Below are 15,619 nucleotides of genomic sequence, written 5' to 3'. Positions count from 1 at the left end.
TCCTTGTAGTGGTTGCATGGCTCTTTCTTGAACAGTATACAATGTACAGTATACACAAACTCAGCTCTGCTCATACTTCAGTCTATAATAACTTTCCTTGAATGGATAATATATTGAAATAACAAGTTAATATTGGTTTCAAGTTCTTTATTTCAGGTTAAATTAACATTTCTTTTTATTGTTCTCTTTCCTGCTCCTACAATTTGGAGGAAAAAAAATTTATTACTTAATTTAGAAATTAGAAAGAAAAAAAAAGAAAATAGAGCTTTTGGGTTATACTTATTGCATTTAAAATGTCATGATAAAGTTCTAATAATCAGGCTGTCTTACCTCTCGATATCTCTTAATTCTCTTCTCCTCTTTTTCTTGGAGAAGATCCCAAATATTCTGGCGATCGTCGCCCAGAATAGCGTCATAGAAATCTGAAAAAAAGAATAAAAATGAATTGTGATAATGTAATAATTTTAACTCCTATAGTGCCCCCCCCCCTTCCAAAAAAAGGGGGGGGTAATTTGTACACTAGGTCCCGAGGACATTGCTTCCATATTGATATGACTCATCTGGGCTTTATCCTTCTTCAAAAAAAGTTTCAGGAAGAGATTTGATCCCTTTTCAAAAAAAGTTTTTGGAAGAGATTAATAATTAAATATATTTGACATTTCTAATATTAGCACAGTGGTTCAAGAATTAAGATATGATTTTTAAGAGCTGAATTTTTCTCCAATTCTAATTCATTTCCCCTTGGAAGGGAGTGCAACACTTCATTTAAACAAAGATGCTTTGTTGAAAGTTTGGTTGAAATCGGTCCAGTGTTTATGAAAAGAAATCAAAAGTGTGAAAAGTTCATGACAACTCTACACAAATTTGATTTGACAGAGAAGCTCTTATGAATCTTCATCTTAGATTATATAGTTCATCTTTAACTTTTTTAGCACAAATTGTATTTGAACATTTTGACTGATGTAACAGGAATTAACTTTTTTCTTTATTATTCAAAGTGAATTCATTATACACCCTTACCTTTAAACTCAACCCAGAACTTGCAGGTCTCCTGGAACTTTTTGCTCACTAGGAATGCTCTCTGAAATGTAAAAATTTTTATTTTAATATCTTATAAGTAAATAAAAAAATAAATATCACCATTTGGCATGCCTAAACAAAGAGTGCTATTTAAAATTCCCAGCATAAGCAATGAGTAGTTGAAGAGAAAATTTACAACGAAAATTAAGAATGAACTGCAGACGCATGGACATTGGACACATATTTCCCAAAACTTTGGAGAGGGAGTGTAAAAATATCTCAATAACTCATAATAGATTGATTAACTTAGGTCAAAATCAATCCCTATACAATGTTATTTTATCTATTAATACAATATCAATTTATTTATTATTGAGACTTACAATTGCAACAGCCATCCTCATTCTCTTCTGATCTACAGGACTTTCTCCTGGTGGAGTGAAAGGCCTGTACAAATAGTTGCACAGGCCTTCTAGGGAGAGTGCTTGGATATCCATTGTGGAGTGGAACAGCTACAAATAGTATATAGAATTAAAAAAAAATTATGTAAATAAATTATACTTATTGCATATTTTATATCTATATTTGACTATAAATGGTGGTCAGCCAGGTATCATATGTTCACTAGTGGCCAGTTAGCTTAGCTGGTAGAACACCTGACTGGAGTGTCAGGGGCCCGGGTATGAATCCCAGTCTGGTCCCCTGTATTTTCCCCTCTCCTGTTACATATATATATATATATACATATATATTTATATATTAAAAAAAAAAAAAGAAAAGAACACTGACAAAAATGCTCATAAGATTATAATGTTTAGATTCTAAGTCAAAAAATTAAAATTTATTAATTATTGCAGGCCAACCTTTTCTTTTAAAGAAAGTTGACAAAATTATATCAATGATTTTAATTTATTTACAATTTTATTGTAATAATTCAAGCAGAATTGATAAGATGAGGAATGTTTTTTAAACCACAATTATGCATGTATATTTACAAGAAAATACACCTATTTAAACACAATAAAAACAGTAAAGGTTTAAAGCAAAGTGGATATAATTTTCTTTAAAATACACTTAACAAAACTTCTAAGTGTTCACTTTAATAAATGTCTTTATCTAAAAACTACTTTATAGAATGGTATGATATTTTCAAATTATATCAACAAATGAGTCTTCTAAACAATTGTGGAGAGAAAATTCAATATCACCGATGAAAACCAGTGTTCCGTGACGAAGATTAAAAAGAATAAATTTGTACTTTGCGGTGTGTGTTTTGTGTAATAAGCATCTTTTTGTGATCATTATCAATTTTTAAAAACTGGTTTCAGTAAAAAACACAAAACATTGGTTAAATGACCATTGAGATAGAAGATAGAGCCGTTGGAATGTTGCCATCTTGACCATCTCTGTGCCACGTTTCACTCACTTTTATTTTAGTGCTTAATTTTACTTGATATTACTTTTAAAAATTGTCAAACAGTATCAAAACCCATTTAAACACATTTTTCTATAGGCTGTGATCATTTTTAATCACTAATTTATCACAATTTGAAAGTTTTTGACAAAATTTAACCACACCGGAAGTGACCTTGATCTTCTTCTGATGAGAAAATTTCGTGTCACACCAGATTAAAAGAGTGTTTAAGTGTCCTGAAAAAATGTTAGAAACATGGAAACAAATAATTTCAATCGTAGGGATATGATACGAAATCCGTGCTTAAGACAGTGTTATATCAGCTCAAAGGTCTAAATTATCCTTAAAGCGGCGCGCTAACGTGCTAAAACCCAAGGATAATGACCAAAAGGCATTTGTGTAACGATAAACTGTCAAATTCTCGGATATGAATCCCATTGAACACATTTGGGATTTTAAAAGAAATGTCAAACCCCCCCCCCTTTTTTTCTCACAATTTCAATGGTTTGGAAGGATCTATGCAGTACATGTAGGTGTGGCAGCAGATTGGTCAATCTCCTATTCAGGGGTACATGGTATCCAACAATAAAAAGTTTCTTGTAGTAATTAGAGCGAGTAGTGGGTCTTACACAATCGAGATTTTTTTTGTGTGAATTTTCATTTTGAGGGTACACCATTTTCTTCACACTTTGTTTAAAATTCTGAGGAGATACTTACATGAAATTTACGCAACATCAAACTTAAATATAACTCTTTAACCAAGAATTAAAGAAATTATTTATTCTTCCCATTTGTTCTTTAAAACTTCAAAAATGTTAAGTGAACACTTAGAAGTTTGGTTCAGTGTATACATGTGTTTTAATTGTCCCTGATACTGAATTACTTTCACTTTATAATGAGAGTGTTTTACTTGATAAAAAATATAGTACATGTAGTAATATACATTCAATTTCAGGCAAATAATTGTATTACATTACACATACCATCCTTCTCAGCTGGTTCCGCAGCTGGGTAAATTTGTGAGAAGCGTAGCTGCTCATAACTTTGAATTTATGTGGGTTATGATCCCCAATATACTGCTTCACCTCTCTCTGCACATAAAAGTCATACAGATTATATGTACAATTCTGAACAATTGATAATAATAATCGTATCTTTGATATATATCGCCATGTTAAAAATGCTTTTTTTTTTTTATTTAAATTTATATACATATACCTTGAAATCCTCATTCTTGGTATCTAGCCATGGACATGCACAGTTCGAATTGTCCCTTCAGGAATTGGAAATATGCTTTCTATAAAATTTAACATATACACGTTAAAACTTGATGACATTGCAAATACATACACAGGGTTGCAAGACATTACAGGCAGTTGCCAAGTTCAATTTAACACAATTTAACATTTTTAGTGCTTGTATTAAACTTACATGAAATCTCTGGTCTTCTACCCTAAATTGTGCATCTTTGGTGTCTGGCAGTCTTGTGGAAGTTTTCTTTAGTTCATCTATACTCTCTCTGAGATGTTTAAGTTCTTTTACTACAACAATTTATATCATACAAATATTCTGATCTATATAATTTAATTATGACTGACTTAATCAGTGAATGTAATCACTTTGTGTTCAAATCATAATCAGTCAATCTACTCATAACCATAGAGCAAAGCATCATGAATGTTGTAAAAAATTGACTGAAGTAACATTTGATTGTAAAATTTAAAATTAATTTAGTCCTTATCACTAATGATAATGAAATGGCAAGGAAAATATTTTTAAAAAATATGGCATGCATCAGAAAAATTATTGGATCATTCAGTGGGTACAACTATTATCTTTTTGCATAAATTAACATGATTAATAAGCTCACAGATATCTTTCAGTAGCTTTTCTGATTGGGGGATTAAACCTTGTTGTCCATTTATGGCATTATTGTCGCCAAACAAATCCTGGCTGACTTGCGACATGTCCTCTGTTTCGCTGACATAGGTTTCTTGAGAGTCCTTTTAAAACACATGTTAGAGAGATTGTTACATGTACACAAGAACAAATAATTTAGCATTTAAAACATTTCTCATTAAGACTTCAGACCATTAACTGGCAAAATTGAAAATATACAGCTTACGTAATTTCTATCTGTTACGATCAAAACATTTAGTGATAGACAATGACAATGGCACAATTTATTATGAATATGTTACTATGAAAACTACATGTATAGATGATTAATGATTGATTTGATGTGCTATTATATTGTTGTTTTATTATATTTCAGGGCTATAATAACATTTGTATTACATAAAGTGCTCACTGTGTCGAATAAATAAGACCTGAACCCTGACAGAGGCGTGTTTGTGTTCTTGATTACCACCCCCTGTTACATTAAGGGGCAAATATTTTATTTCTGTTTGATAAATATATGTATTTCTTTGCAAATTTGTTCAACTGTTTTCATTGAGAATAAGAATAAAACTTGTGCACTCTTATCATCCTAGAAATGAAATGCATGTATATTGTCATGTTTAGCCATGACCTGACTCGACAATTGTTTAACCCCCCCCCCCCCCCAACTAGAATCAAATATCTCCTGAAAAAAATCTTTGTCTTCAATGATCTTTCGCATTCTTAAAATTATCGTCGATATAAGCTAAAACTCATGTGAACTTCAGACAATATGTATTCAATAAGTTGATTTTTGGATCATACATGTCATCTCAATCCCTTAATTGTTGTCAAAACATAGCCCAATTTGTAAAAACAACACGGGTGTATCCCTCCAATTAACATTGATATTAGTCATCTAATCAACTATAGTGCAAACACTAAATCATTAATAAATGCAATAGAAGGCAATAGAATCAAATCAAAAATTAATTAAGACTAAATAAACATTGTTCCTGGTTTGAGAAAAATGACACCAGTTCGTAATGGAAAAAATATATGTCACTGAATGTTTTGTCACAGATAGAAATGACGTAAGCTGTATATTCCCAATTTTGCCATTTAATGTATTATATATAAAATCAACATATTACAACTCACATAAATGATCTGGGGCACTTTCGGCATCTTGATGATCTTCGATATTTTTACTTATCGTCTGTCAAAACTCGTCATAGTATGACGTAAGACAAAAACATACAGTGTTTCCGAGCCCGATCTAGTCTTGATGTTCTCGAGTAAAAATGTACTTTCAAATACATTATCTGCCTAAAAACGAATCTATATAAATCAGATTAATTTTTTTACCGTATTTAATCAGAGTTGCGAATAAAAGATCTCATCGTCTACACAAACTTTATGATTGTCGATCACAATTATGATCGGGTACAGAATCTCGTTAGACAGCTTCGCGGGGAAAACAAGATGTACGCCTGCGAGAGCTGCGGCTTCAAATCCACAAAAGAAAGCAACTACATACGCCACTTGTCAACAGGCAAACACATAAAAACATCTCTTTTTCTGAAAGAAGACCGCGACGTAGAACCGCCTGACGGAAATTCTTTTTCGGACGACGAACATCAGGACATTCGTCAAGAACATGGCGATGACAGTTCAGATGGCGAAGACACTCAAGACGGTGATCATGGTGATAAAGAGTCTGGTTTGAAGGAACAGTCACAGGATGATAATCCATTTTTTCCATTTAATAATAAGTTGCACATGCTTTTGTATGTGCTAAAGAACTCCCCCACACATTCCGTGGTAAGTCATAACAGGGACTTGTAAACTTTGTGCCTGGTCATCTAGTGATTTTACCAGACCTGGTCATAAGTAATAAAATTTTGAATTGTTAAGTATCCTAAATAAACACTTCTTAATCAATGCTCATATTAAAAAAAAATGTTATTCATTTTAGAATGCACATTTTCTAGTAATCCGAGATTCATCTGAATCTAATCTTGTCTTATTCCTGATTTTTATTTTGTACGTGACATGTGCAAATGTCAGCAAGGATTACAGTCAGAGGAATCTCAGATTCTAGCTGTTTATGATTACAAAAGCATGATTGATCAGATGTACACCATGATATCTTTTGTTTTTGTATATTGAATTTCATTACGCACAATGTAAAATTCAATCCAAAATTTAACAGTATTGTGAAAAATCTGTAAAAATGACTTAATGCATCTAAGTGATAATGCAGATATTCATAAAGTAATTAAAAAGTTTAGCAGTGTTTAAACTTACAAGACTTGTAGGTCTAAATGTAAACAATTTCACAATTGAATCCCGATCTCAATCAGATAAAATTAATCAGAGTCAGACACTCTGCTCAGCTGTTATTTTGACCTATGGGAATTGTTAGCAACCTATTTACTGTAGAAGTACATTGATCTTTATTCTGTGTGGTATTACTATTAATTTACGCTATGTACGTACTCACAATTTTTCTGTGGAAATTTGTCCAACTATACTTAATATAAATGTATGGCATATATAGTGACAATCTAGAAAATCCGTGTAATATTCTACCCGTGGATTAACACGCTTCCCCGCAGTCACACATTTTAACGCATTTTACCTTTTCCTATTTCTAACGCAAAATCACACATTTACCGTTTCCCCGCAATCATGCATTTTCACGCACTTTAAAAAGTTCATTTAATCTTCAGTTTTTTGCCAAATTCCAACTATTTCATACTTGCTTGAATCTCATGAAATAAAAAAAGTTATTTTCAAATTAAAATATTATTTCAGAATATTATTTATGCTTAAGGTCAAGATCTAGTAAATGAAAGGTGCCTACAGATTTATGAAACTTGAGAAATAAATTCTTTTATTGATGTTTTACAACTTTAGCTTGGTCAAATAAGGTGTTTCAGGGCTTAATTTGTAGGTAAACAAGATGAAAAACTTTATTTTAAACTGTCATACCCCCAAACTATGCTAAATAAATTATTTTCCACCGAGAAACTGGATAATAAACAAGTTTCATTTTTCATTTTTTTTCAAATTTTGGAAGACTTTTGATTCAATTCTAAATGATTTTAATGACAGTACAGCTAGGGGGCTCTTATTTTCTGACAATCAAAGAAGACCTAAGGGGTGCTTATAGGGGCAGGGGCGGTTAATAGGGATTATACGGTATTTTGTACATGACTACTGATTATTTATTGTGCTATTAAAATCACAAACATTGCATCTAAGATGTAAATGTTCATATCTTTTTTTATTGCTTTCCTTTCAGAGCAATGAAGTTGTGAAATTTGTAATTTACATTTTAAAAGAGGCTGGAGTGAAAGAAATACCAACAATGCATGATCTGGAGGAAACAAGGTTTGGAGATTTGAATTGGAGGAATTTAGTACAGGAGGTATGTGGCTAAGTCAGCTAGATGAGTGAAAATCTTATATTTCCTGTTTCTGTTTTGCATAAAAAAAATACCGGTATTGTTGCAGAATGAAGCCAATGATGGTACCACTTTTTGGAGTCTGAAGCCATCGGAAATCTTAAAACTTTTCCTTGCAAATCCAAAATATGCAAAAGATGTTATTAGGTGAGTAATGAAGTCTTTTAAATGGCATTCTGTTCTCAAATGTTTTTCTTTTGTACTTTCTTTTTAATATTAAGGTATAATTATTTCAAATCCCAGCATGTATTTTCAAAGCTGCTGTACAAAAAATAAAAATCTTTTGCCTACCTAACTATCGACACAACTTGAGAATTTCAGGTCAAGTTCGAGGGAAACCAGCATATTTTTAATGATGGTCTCACCATTTTTCACTCATCAAAAACTATCTGTGTACATTGCGGTAACATTGATAACTATTTCTGGAAACAAAGGCAGAAATGTGATATTCTTTTTTTTTTTCAGGTCCACCACTTTGCATGGTCATGATAAATCATTATATAAAATTTTCATCTAAACTGGATTATTTATGTCGTACAAATCTGTACATAGTAACAGACACTGTAACTGTTTAATTTGAAAGTTGAAATTTTTATATTTAAAGGTTACCAACTAATCAGAATAATCATCCCTCTGGAGCTGAGAAATGGAGGAAGGACATCACATTTCACCACTTGCGAATTGATGATGTGTCTTTATTTACTGGTAAAATGTATACCTACAGGGACAACAACACTGGTGAAGAGCAGCATGGAATGTTGAAAAGCTTCATAGATGAGGTACGTCCATGTATTTAGTTACTATACAGAAATCAATTAATTCTTATTCACAAATGATATAAGTAAGCCTCCAGAATACTGCTTCTAACATCTGAGTAATCATACCATTTTTATTAAAATGTGTCATATTTTAATAGAAAGATGTTATCAAGGGAGTTATACAGCCATATGTGATAAACAGAGAAAACAATGCCTCTCCTCAAAGGTTTGTTTAATTAGACAAAATATAATTTAAATAAAATATAATTTAATTTTGTTTATTTTCTAGTCTCTCATTGGTTGATTTCCAAAAAGGAACACAGAATAAAACATAATAACCTGGTTTGGATATGGGGACACATCCCCTTGACAACCAGCTGATTCATCTGTATCTATGCAATCCCACATTTCCAGTCCATGGAATTACATGGAAAATTCCACATTTAATAAATGCACCTTTAACTTCAAACAGCAGCTCACTCTTACCTCGTGTAAACAAACATCATGGCTGCTAGATCGGTACATCAGTTATTACGTCCCCTTGTTTTCAAATCCCTTCTGTTACTTGGGATGTATTATTGAGCAACAAATTTGAACTCATAAAAAGCAGTACAATTTTACATCCACAGTTGTTTAATTATTTAAAAATTAAATTATTAGGAATGACTCTAATTCTTGGCCAAATTATTCAGTTAATTCCTGGTTTTGGTCAGTTTACTGACCCAAACCAGGTTATAATTGAGTAATTTGGCCAAGAATTAGTCATAAGAGTCATTCCTAAAATGAACATGTGAGTGGAATTTTTTTGTGAGACTTACAATTATCAATTTGTCCCTTAAAATCAGCATTTAATTTTTGAAACTTCATATGAAGAGAAAAGTAAACCTTAAATAGTATGAAATAATATTTGACTGTACATTGAAATTAAAATTTTGTGATTTCAACGCCTTGATTAATTTTCAAATTGAATCCATGCTATAATTTCCGCTTCTATGGTACATGTACATGTATATAGAATCAGAATGTCTAGAACCAGGTTTATTCTGGAAGTGATTTTCAATAAAGTTTTTCTTTCCTTTTATTAGGGATGTGAATGATATCAGGCCTAGTGAAGAGACAATAGAAGTTGATGTCAAACACCTTAGAGAATGTACAGAGCAAGTATGATCATTATTTGTGATAAGACCTACACAAGCAGTATTTTATTTTGTTATAAAATCCTAGTAGATGTTGACATGTTAGCATGTAATATTTAAATTTGTTCAACTGCATTTAAGCTGGATAAGTAACACAGTTTAATTTTGCATATAGGCCTTTTGCCAGCATGAAAATTTGTCTCCATTTGTTGAGAGCCTATCGCCAGTTTGGACCTTACCAGTTAATATTTTTATCGATGACACCTCGGCAAACAGAAGCAAACGATGGCTTGGCCTACATTGCATCCAGATGCAACCTACAGGTACAGTTATGTTATTGGAGTAATAACATTTTGTGCTACTTCACTCCTTCATTAGGTCCCCCCCCTCCAAAAAAAAAAAAATAAATAAAAAATTGAAAATAAAAAAATTATAATCTGTAAAACTTTTTTATTTCAATTTGAAAATTCTACAAGAAAGTTCATTTTATTTTTTAATTTTACCTGGTATTTAATTTAAAGTAAAGTGTGTGCAATAAATGTCTTATTCCTCCTCCCCCTTTAAAACTTGAAGATAAATTCAATTAGTCTTTGAACTTAACAGCATTTCAAACATTCTGTTCAAATTTATTAATGAATATAAGTACAAAATATGTTGCAATATATTCAAAGTAAAATATTGCAATATATCGCAACACTCGCACTACCCAACTCTACAACAAAACTAAATTGGCCCTGTCAAATGTTGATTCCGTGATAAGCAGCATATCAAAATGTATCAAAATGTATAAATATCTTATTGTTTTATATTTGAGTACATTTACACAACAGAACTCTTTCAAAGAACGATAGACTTGCTGTTTATCTTAATCTCAGTTTGCTTTCTTTTAAAATAGGATTAAAGCTTCCTCTTCGACAACAACATGATACAATTTCCCTTTTATGTGCTTCTGAAAAAGTGGAGCCCATGACTTTGATGAAACCTGTCATCTCGGATATACAATCATGTAAAAGGTATTTGATACATTTAATGCATGATTATGTTTCAAAATAACTTAAAATATTGAAAAAAAAATATGACTCAAGATCTTGAAATGAATTGGACAAGAGGATCAATGAACAGTATACATCAAAAAATGAATGGTTGGTAGTATAATGGGTATTTACTGAATGAAGTATATGTACTTATTTTTTTAGGGATGGCATTTCTGGTTTTGATGCTTATAGAAAGGAAGAATGCATTATAACGACAGACTTAAACATAATTGTCGCAGATTTTAACATGCAGTCTTATCTCTGCAATCATCTTGGAGCCTGTGCTACAAAATATTGTCCACGCTGTTATGTAAGCCTGTCAAACATTTTTTTTTAATTTTTTTTTAATTTTTATATGTTAAGCAAAAATTAAAAGTAACTTCATGAGAAATGATTAATTTCATGCTGATTTAATTAATGCATTGTTTAGTTTCACTGACGCATACTTTCACCAGTTTATAACACTTTGACTATTCATTCGGATATTTTATATATATAGATATCAAATAATCATTTGAAATAAATTAATGATACATAATAATTTGTGTTTAGGCGGATGTAGACCATGCCACAAGTAAAGCCAGAGAGAGGACTCCATCAAAGACGTTAACCACAATTAACAGAATCAATATGAGAAGTATGGAGGCAGACAAACGGAAACTAAGACAACAAACTGGTGTCAAAGAATATGAAAATCCATTGTGGGACATAATTAATCCACACAGGTATTTAGATGAAACTTAAATCTATTAAATACTTCCTCCAATGGACCCTTTTTCTGTGACATATTTTGCCTAGGAGTTATTCCCTTAACTGCCATATTGTAGGACAACATTCCCAGATACCTTCATTATTCAACAAAGTTTAATTTCTTATACTGGTTACTGAGGTAAATATAGCACTATTTTTCTTATGAATACACATTTTTTATAGCCTCTATTAATTCATGATTATAAGATTTCAAATATTTTCCCTCATATTTTTCTTGAATGCATGTTTAAAAGAGATATATTCACTGCTTTGCCTTACAAGATGGTGGCTAAAGGGGAATAACTCCTAAGCAAAACATGTCAGGAAAATGGTAAATATGTGGATGTAAACATGTTCCTGCTGGAACACCTCAAATAAGGTGCCATGCCTTCATTTTAGGGGAGATAATGAAGTGAAAATTTGGTATTCAAATTTGTTCAAATCATGACCCCCAGCTAGCTACCAGGGAAAGAAGTGGGGCCTCAATGATTGAACATAGTTTTGCATAGGAATATATACCAGTTCCTCCAAAAATGACCCAAATTGTTTTGCCAATCTTTTTTACACAACTTAACATAGGATTACTCGGTTTTGTCTGATCAATGCCAGTTTCTCACAGTGAGTCATGTGATTGTTCAACAAGAGATGATTACTAAAATATCAGATCCCACTTGAAATACTAGTATATATTATGCCCTGTTTGCATTTTTTTTTGTTTGATAGATTTATGAGATTGAACATTGTTATTTTAAATTGATCATCTTTTTCATTTAGGGATATACCAGTGGGTTTCCTCCATCTGATGCCATTAGGCCTTACTAAACACTTGGTGAAGTGTTTAAAGCCATCATTATCAGACAGAGAAAGTTGAGAAGCTGCAAGCTCACCTGTCTTCACTGACAAAGCTTTCTTTTGCTAACAAATTTTTTGCTTCTTTTGGACAGTCGCCAAGGCAAGGACTTCAAGCAATATGTAAGAGTTTTATAAGAAAAGAAATTTAAGTGTATAAGATATTTACCAGAGGGTGTCATTCATTTATTATTTTGTTCTTGTTTGTTTTAGCTACAATTTGCTCCCATCAATTTTGCCTATGTTGGTATTCCTCGTCAGTTTCTAAAAATGCTGAACACGCTTGCACAGGTAAAAAATAAATCTATTCATGATGCATTAACTAATATACATTGCATCTATTGGATATCATTATTATTTACCAATATTATTTGAAAGCAAGTATATATTTATTCTCTTCATTATGCATGTCACAATAGATACAACAAGTCCTACAGAAAGACCAGTTTACAGAGTCTGACATTGAGGAGGCTGAACATCTTATCAGCAAGTACCTTAACCAAGTTGAGACCCATATACCAGATTTGAAAAGGAAAGCAAAGACTCACCTCCTTTGTCATATGGTAAGTAATTCTCTACTACAACAGCACCCTTTTGATTATGTTCAAACAATTAAAATAATCATGGAGAATGACTTACGGCATTGGTGAATATATTATTCTATTTCATTTTTCAACACTGCGAAAGCAAACCATCTTAAGTAAAGATTTGAATGTATTTAACTTTAGTTCATATGCATTTCCAGTTTTCTTTGAGGCAATTTTGAGCAAGGCCTTGTAGTTTTAGTTCTAAAACTGTGAATTTTTAATGACATGTTTTGTTATGATTTTCCAGGTAGATGACATCAAGAGGCATGGTCCTCCAAAAGGTTTCACTGAGGATGGCTTTGAGAAAAACCATGCTTCCATTCGGAATGACATTTTCCACCAGAACCAAAAACAGAGGAGTAGAGATACTGCCATATCCTTCTCCCACATGACATTGCTGAACCATATAATTTCTGGTGGATATTTTCCACAGAACAATGATTGGTAAATATATATTTATAAAATCAGAGTCACAAAACAACACATTTATTAACTGGACCCCTATCCTTCCATCTGTCATTGAGAGACATCAATCAAATTGAAGCTTTCATAAGTAGACTTGTAAAGTACAATATCATTTACAACCAATATACTGGTAGGTATAAAAGAAAATCACCATTCAAGTTTCCATATTTTTGTTTTTATTATCTGTCCTTAAAGGAGGTACACCTTCATAAATATCTCTTGTCAGAGATCTTTGTAGCAGAATTCTAACATTTCTGTTTGGAAAAGTTAAAATTAATGAACAATAGTGAATTATTGAAAGTCAAACAATTGAGAAAAATATTGTTTATTTAGGGTGTGTTCAGGACATGGAGCAAAAGACTTGGGTCTACAACGGGAGGTCCTGCAGTATGGGGGTAGATCCTTACCAGAGGAGGAAGGTGCAGTGGTCAGGAGTTTCAGAGGAAGCTGAATGGTAAAGCCCTTCCAACCCTACTCAAGAATCCACTCTTCTTCAACTCTGTACAGATTTGGATGTACCCTACATTCCTCCAGAGGAAGCCTGCATTGGACATTGGCAGTGCCATTAAGGCACAGAGGAATGAGTTGGCCAATGTTGGTGATGCTTTAAAGTATTATTCAGCAGAAAGTGAGGTAATTCACTTTGTGATTGAAAGTGATGACAACTAAATAATCATAAAATTATATTATATTCAATTGAGCTTGTCATTTATATAAGGATTAAATTTAATAGTCATGCAAGTGATTCTGTGTAAGCTGGGTGATGACATTTCATGCTTTACAATTAATCCATCTGAATTATCGTGGGTAAAAACTCATTACTTTGAGAATTGAGAGATTTTTTGATAGCACTTTCAATTAGCCCATGCCTGATTCTCAGAACCTGGGGATGGAGTACCTAACTTGATTACCATAATTGTACCAACATAGATTTTCTTTATGTTTACAGTCCATGGTTGGAATTTTTAAAGAAGCACTAGTTGTGAAGAAAAAAAGAAGTGCAGAGATCATATATGCCGTAAAAATTCAGATTTTAGAGAAAGTTGGTCGTTCCCAAGAAACAGGATGTCCACTTTTACAACTCAAGGACAGACATATTTATAAGCATCCTTGTAAAATTATTCAGTTGGAAGAGGTTTTCCACAACTGCAAAGATACTAAGTGTCCTGTACAAAAAGACAACATCAGTAACACAATGTTTGTCAAACACAGAGATTTCAACTCCTACATTTTAAATAGATTTAGGTTGTAAAACTCTTATTCATTTAAGAAGGCCTTCACAGGATTTGATCATGTGACTGACCCACTTCAATTCCCATTGAAGTTTATAAGCTTGTTATTTATTACTTATATATACATTTGAGACAGACAATTGAATATTTTTGAATTTAATTATTGCACTAACCGTCCGTATTAGATTTTGAAAAATGACGCAAGGTGTAAATCGGCTTGCATGGCGGTTACGGTCATTTTTTTAATTCATGTACCGGTAGATATTATTGCACCGTGTGATTAGGTCAAGTATTGACCTCTGACAAACTTCATACAGAATTGAATATATTTTTTTTCTGCATGTTCATGAGAGCTACCACAAATGTATATATATGGAGTTAATTTTCTCAAATGAGTGATAATAGAAATTTACCTCAAAGAGTTGTTCATTTGGGGTCTTGGCATGCTTACATCATGTTTCCTATTCTTAATGAATGTTTTGATGTTTCAGACTTGTAAAGGCTATGTTCTTGAATATTTTTTGAATTTATTCTTTATGAACAATGGGACATAACATTAGTAGAAGTCAAATATAAGTATTTAAACTTTGAAAAGTGTTTTCATTTTCTTTTCATAATGTAAAAGGAGAATCATTCAGAGAAAGAATTTCTATCTTTCACTAGATTATGGTTATTTGAATTTTCTAATTTATTAATTCTATATAGGGATTACAAACGAAAAAAAGGAAGAAAGAAATAGCTAAATACTAGTATGACTGGAATATATATATATATATATATATATATATATATATATATATATATATATATATATATATATATATATATAGTTTTGTGCCATGCGGATTGTGGGTTATTTTGCGTCTTTTTCACTCACGTTGTGGGTACCTTGTATGGTTTATGGGTCATTATATATTGACCCCCAAACCATGTGCCTAAAATTTTGTTTATGACAATAAAATAGTAAGTATATTCATTTTTTACAAAAAAAAAATTTTTTACCCATAATTACACAATCAAA

The 15,619-nt window shown here is 31.8% G+C and overlaps 3 protein-coding genes across 3 annotated transcripts; 2 read left to right on the top strand and 1 right to left on the bottom strand.

Moving 5' to 3' along the window:
* Positions 1-112: 112 nt before the first annotated feature.
* Positions 113-5,607, bottom strand: LOC134230695 (uncharacterized). The gene is made up of 9 exons (XM_062712528.1): positions 5,477-5,607; positions 4,305-4,437; positions 3,866-3,975; positions 3,653-3,731; positions 3,418-3,525; positions 1,404-1,532; positions 1,021-1,081; positions 331-422; positions 113-196 (listed from the first exon to the last, which is right to left on the bottom strand). Exons 5-9 carry the CDS (start codon positions 3,472-3,474, stop codon positions 176-178), a joined length of 360 nt encoding a protein of 119 aa, XP_062568512.1. The 5' UTR covers positions 3,475-3,525; positions 3,653-3,731; positions 3,866-3,975; positions 4,305-4,437; positions 5,477-5,607; the 3' UTR covers positions 113-175.
* Positions 5,608-8,444: 2,837 nt separating this feature from the next.
* Positions 8,445-10,027, top strand: LOC134230696 (uncharacterized). Its single transcript, XM_062712529.1, has 4 exons — positions 8,445-8,566; positions 8,704-8,771; positions 9,631-9,706; positions 9,857-10,027. The coding sequence occupies exons 1-4, from the start codon at positions 8,498-8,500 to the stop codon at positions 10,025-10,027; spliced, it is 384 nt and encodes a 127-aa protein (XP_062568513.1). The 5' UTR covers positions 8,445-8,497.
* A 412-nt stretch (positions 10,028-10,439) lies between these two features.
* On the top strand, positions 10,440-13,817 carry LOC134230699 (uncharacterized). Its single transcript, XM_062712531.1, has 9 exons — positions 10,440-10,694; positions 10,878-11,025; positions 11,268-11,440; positions 12,240-12,299; positions 12,410-12,437; positions 12,528-12,605; positions 12,734-12,877; positions 13,149-13,345; positions 13,700-13,817. Exons 1-9 carry the CDS (start codon positions 10,648-10,650, stop codon positions 13,815-13,817), a joined length of 993 nt encoding a protein of 330 aa, XP_062568515.1. The 5' UTR covers positions 10,440-10,647.
* Positions 13,818-15,619: the final 1,802 nt, after the last annotated feature.

Source organism: Saccostrea cucullata, unplaced genomic scaffold, assembly GCF_032062105.1.
Source record: "Saccostrea cucullata isolate Sc308-1 unplaced genomic scaffold, CSIRO_AGI_Scuc_v1 ctg4379, whole genome shotgun sequence".
Classification (NCBI taxonomy): domain Eukaryota; kingdom Metazoa; phylum Mollusca; class Bivalvia; order Ostreida; family Ostreidae; genus Saccostrea; species Saccostrea cuccullata.
This window is presented reverse-complemented; position numbering and strand designations above follow the sequence as displayed.

Coding starts and splice junctions, on each gene's coding strand:
- LOC134230695 (XM_062712528.1), bottom strand. CDS start 3,474: ATGAGCAGCTACGCTTCTCACAAATTTACCCAGCTGCGGAACCAGCTG. Junction 1,533..3,417: donor GGAACCAGCTGAGAAGGATG/GTATGTGTAATG, acceptor TACTATTTGTAG/CTGTTCCACTCCACAATGGA. Junction 423..1,020: donor GTTCTGGGTTGAGTTTAAAG/GTAAGGGTGTAT, acceptor TCTTTTTTTCAG/ATTTCTATGACGCTATTCTG.
- LOC134230696 (XM_062712529.1), top strand. CDS start 8,498: ATGTATACCTACAGGGACAACAACACTGGTGAAGAGCAGCATGGAATG. Junction 8,567..8,703: donor TGAAAAGCTTCATAGATGAG/GTACGTCCATGT, acceptor ATATTTTAATAG/AAAGATGTTATCAAGGGAGT. Junction 9,707..9,856: donor TTAGAGAATGTACAGAGCAA/GTATGATCATTA, acceptor TTTTGCATATAG/GCCTTTTGCCAGCATGAAAA.
- LOC134230699 (XM_062712531.1), top strand. CDS start 10,648: ATGACTTTGATGAAACCTGTCATCTCGGATATACAATCATGTAAAAG. Junction 12,606..12,733: donor TGCTGAACACGCTTGCACAG/GTAAAAAATAAA, acceptor ATGTCACAATAG/ATACAACAAGTCCTACAGAA. Junction 12,878..13,148: donor CTCACCTCCTTTGTCATATG/GTAAGTAATTCT, acceptor ATGATTTTCCAG/GTAGATGACATCAAGAGGCA.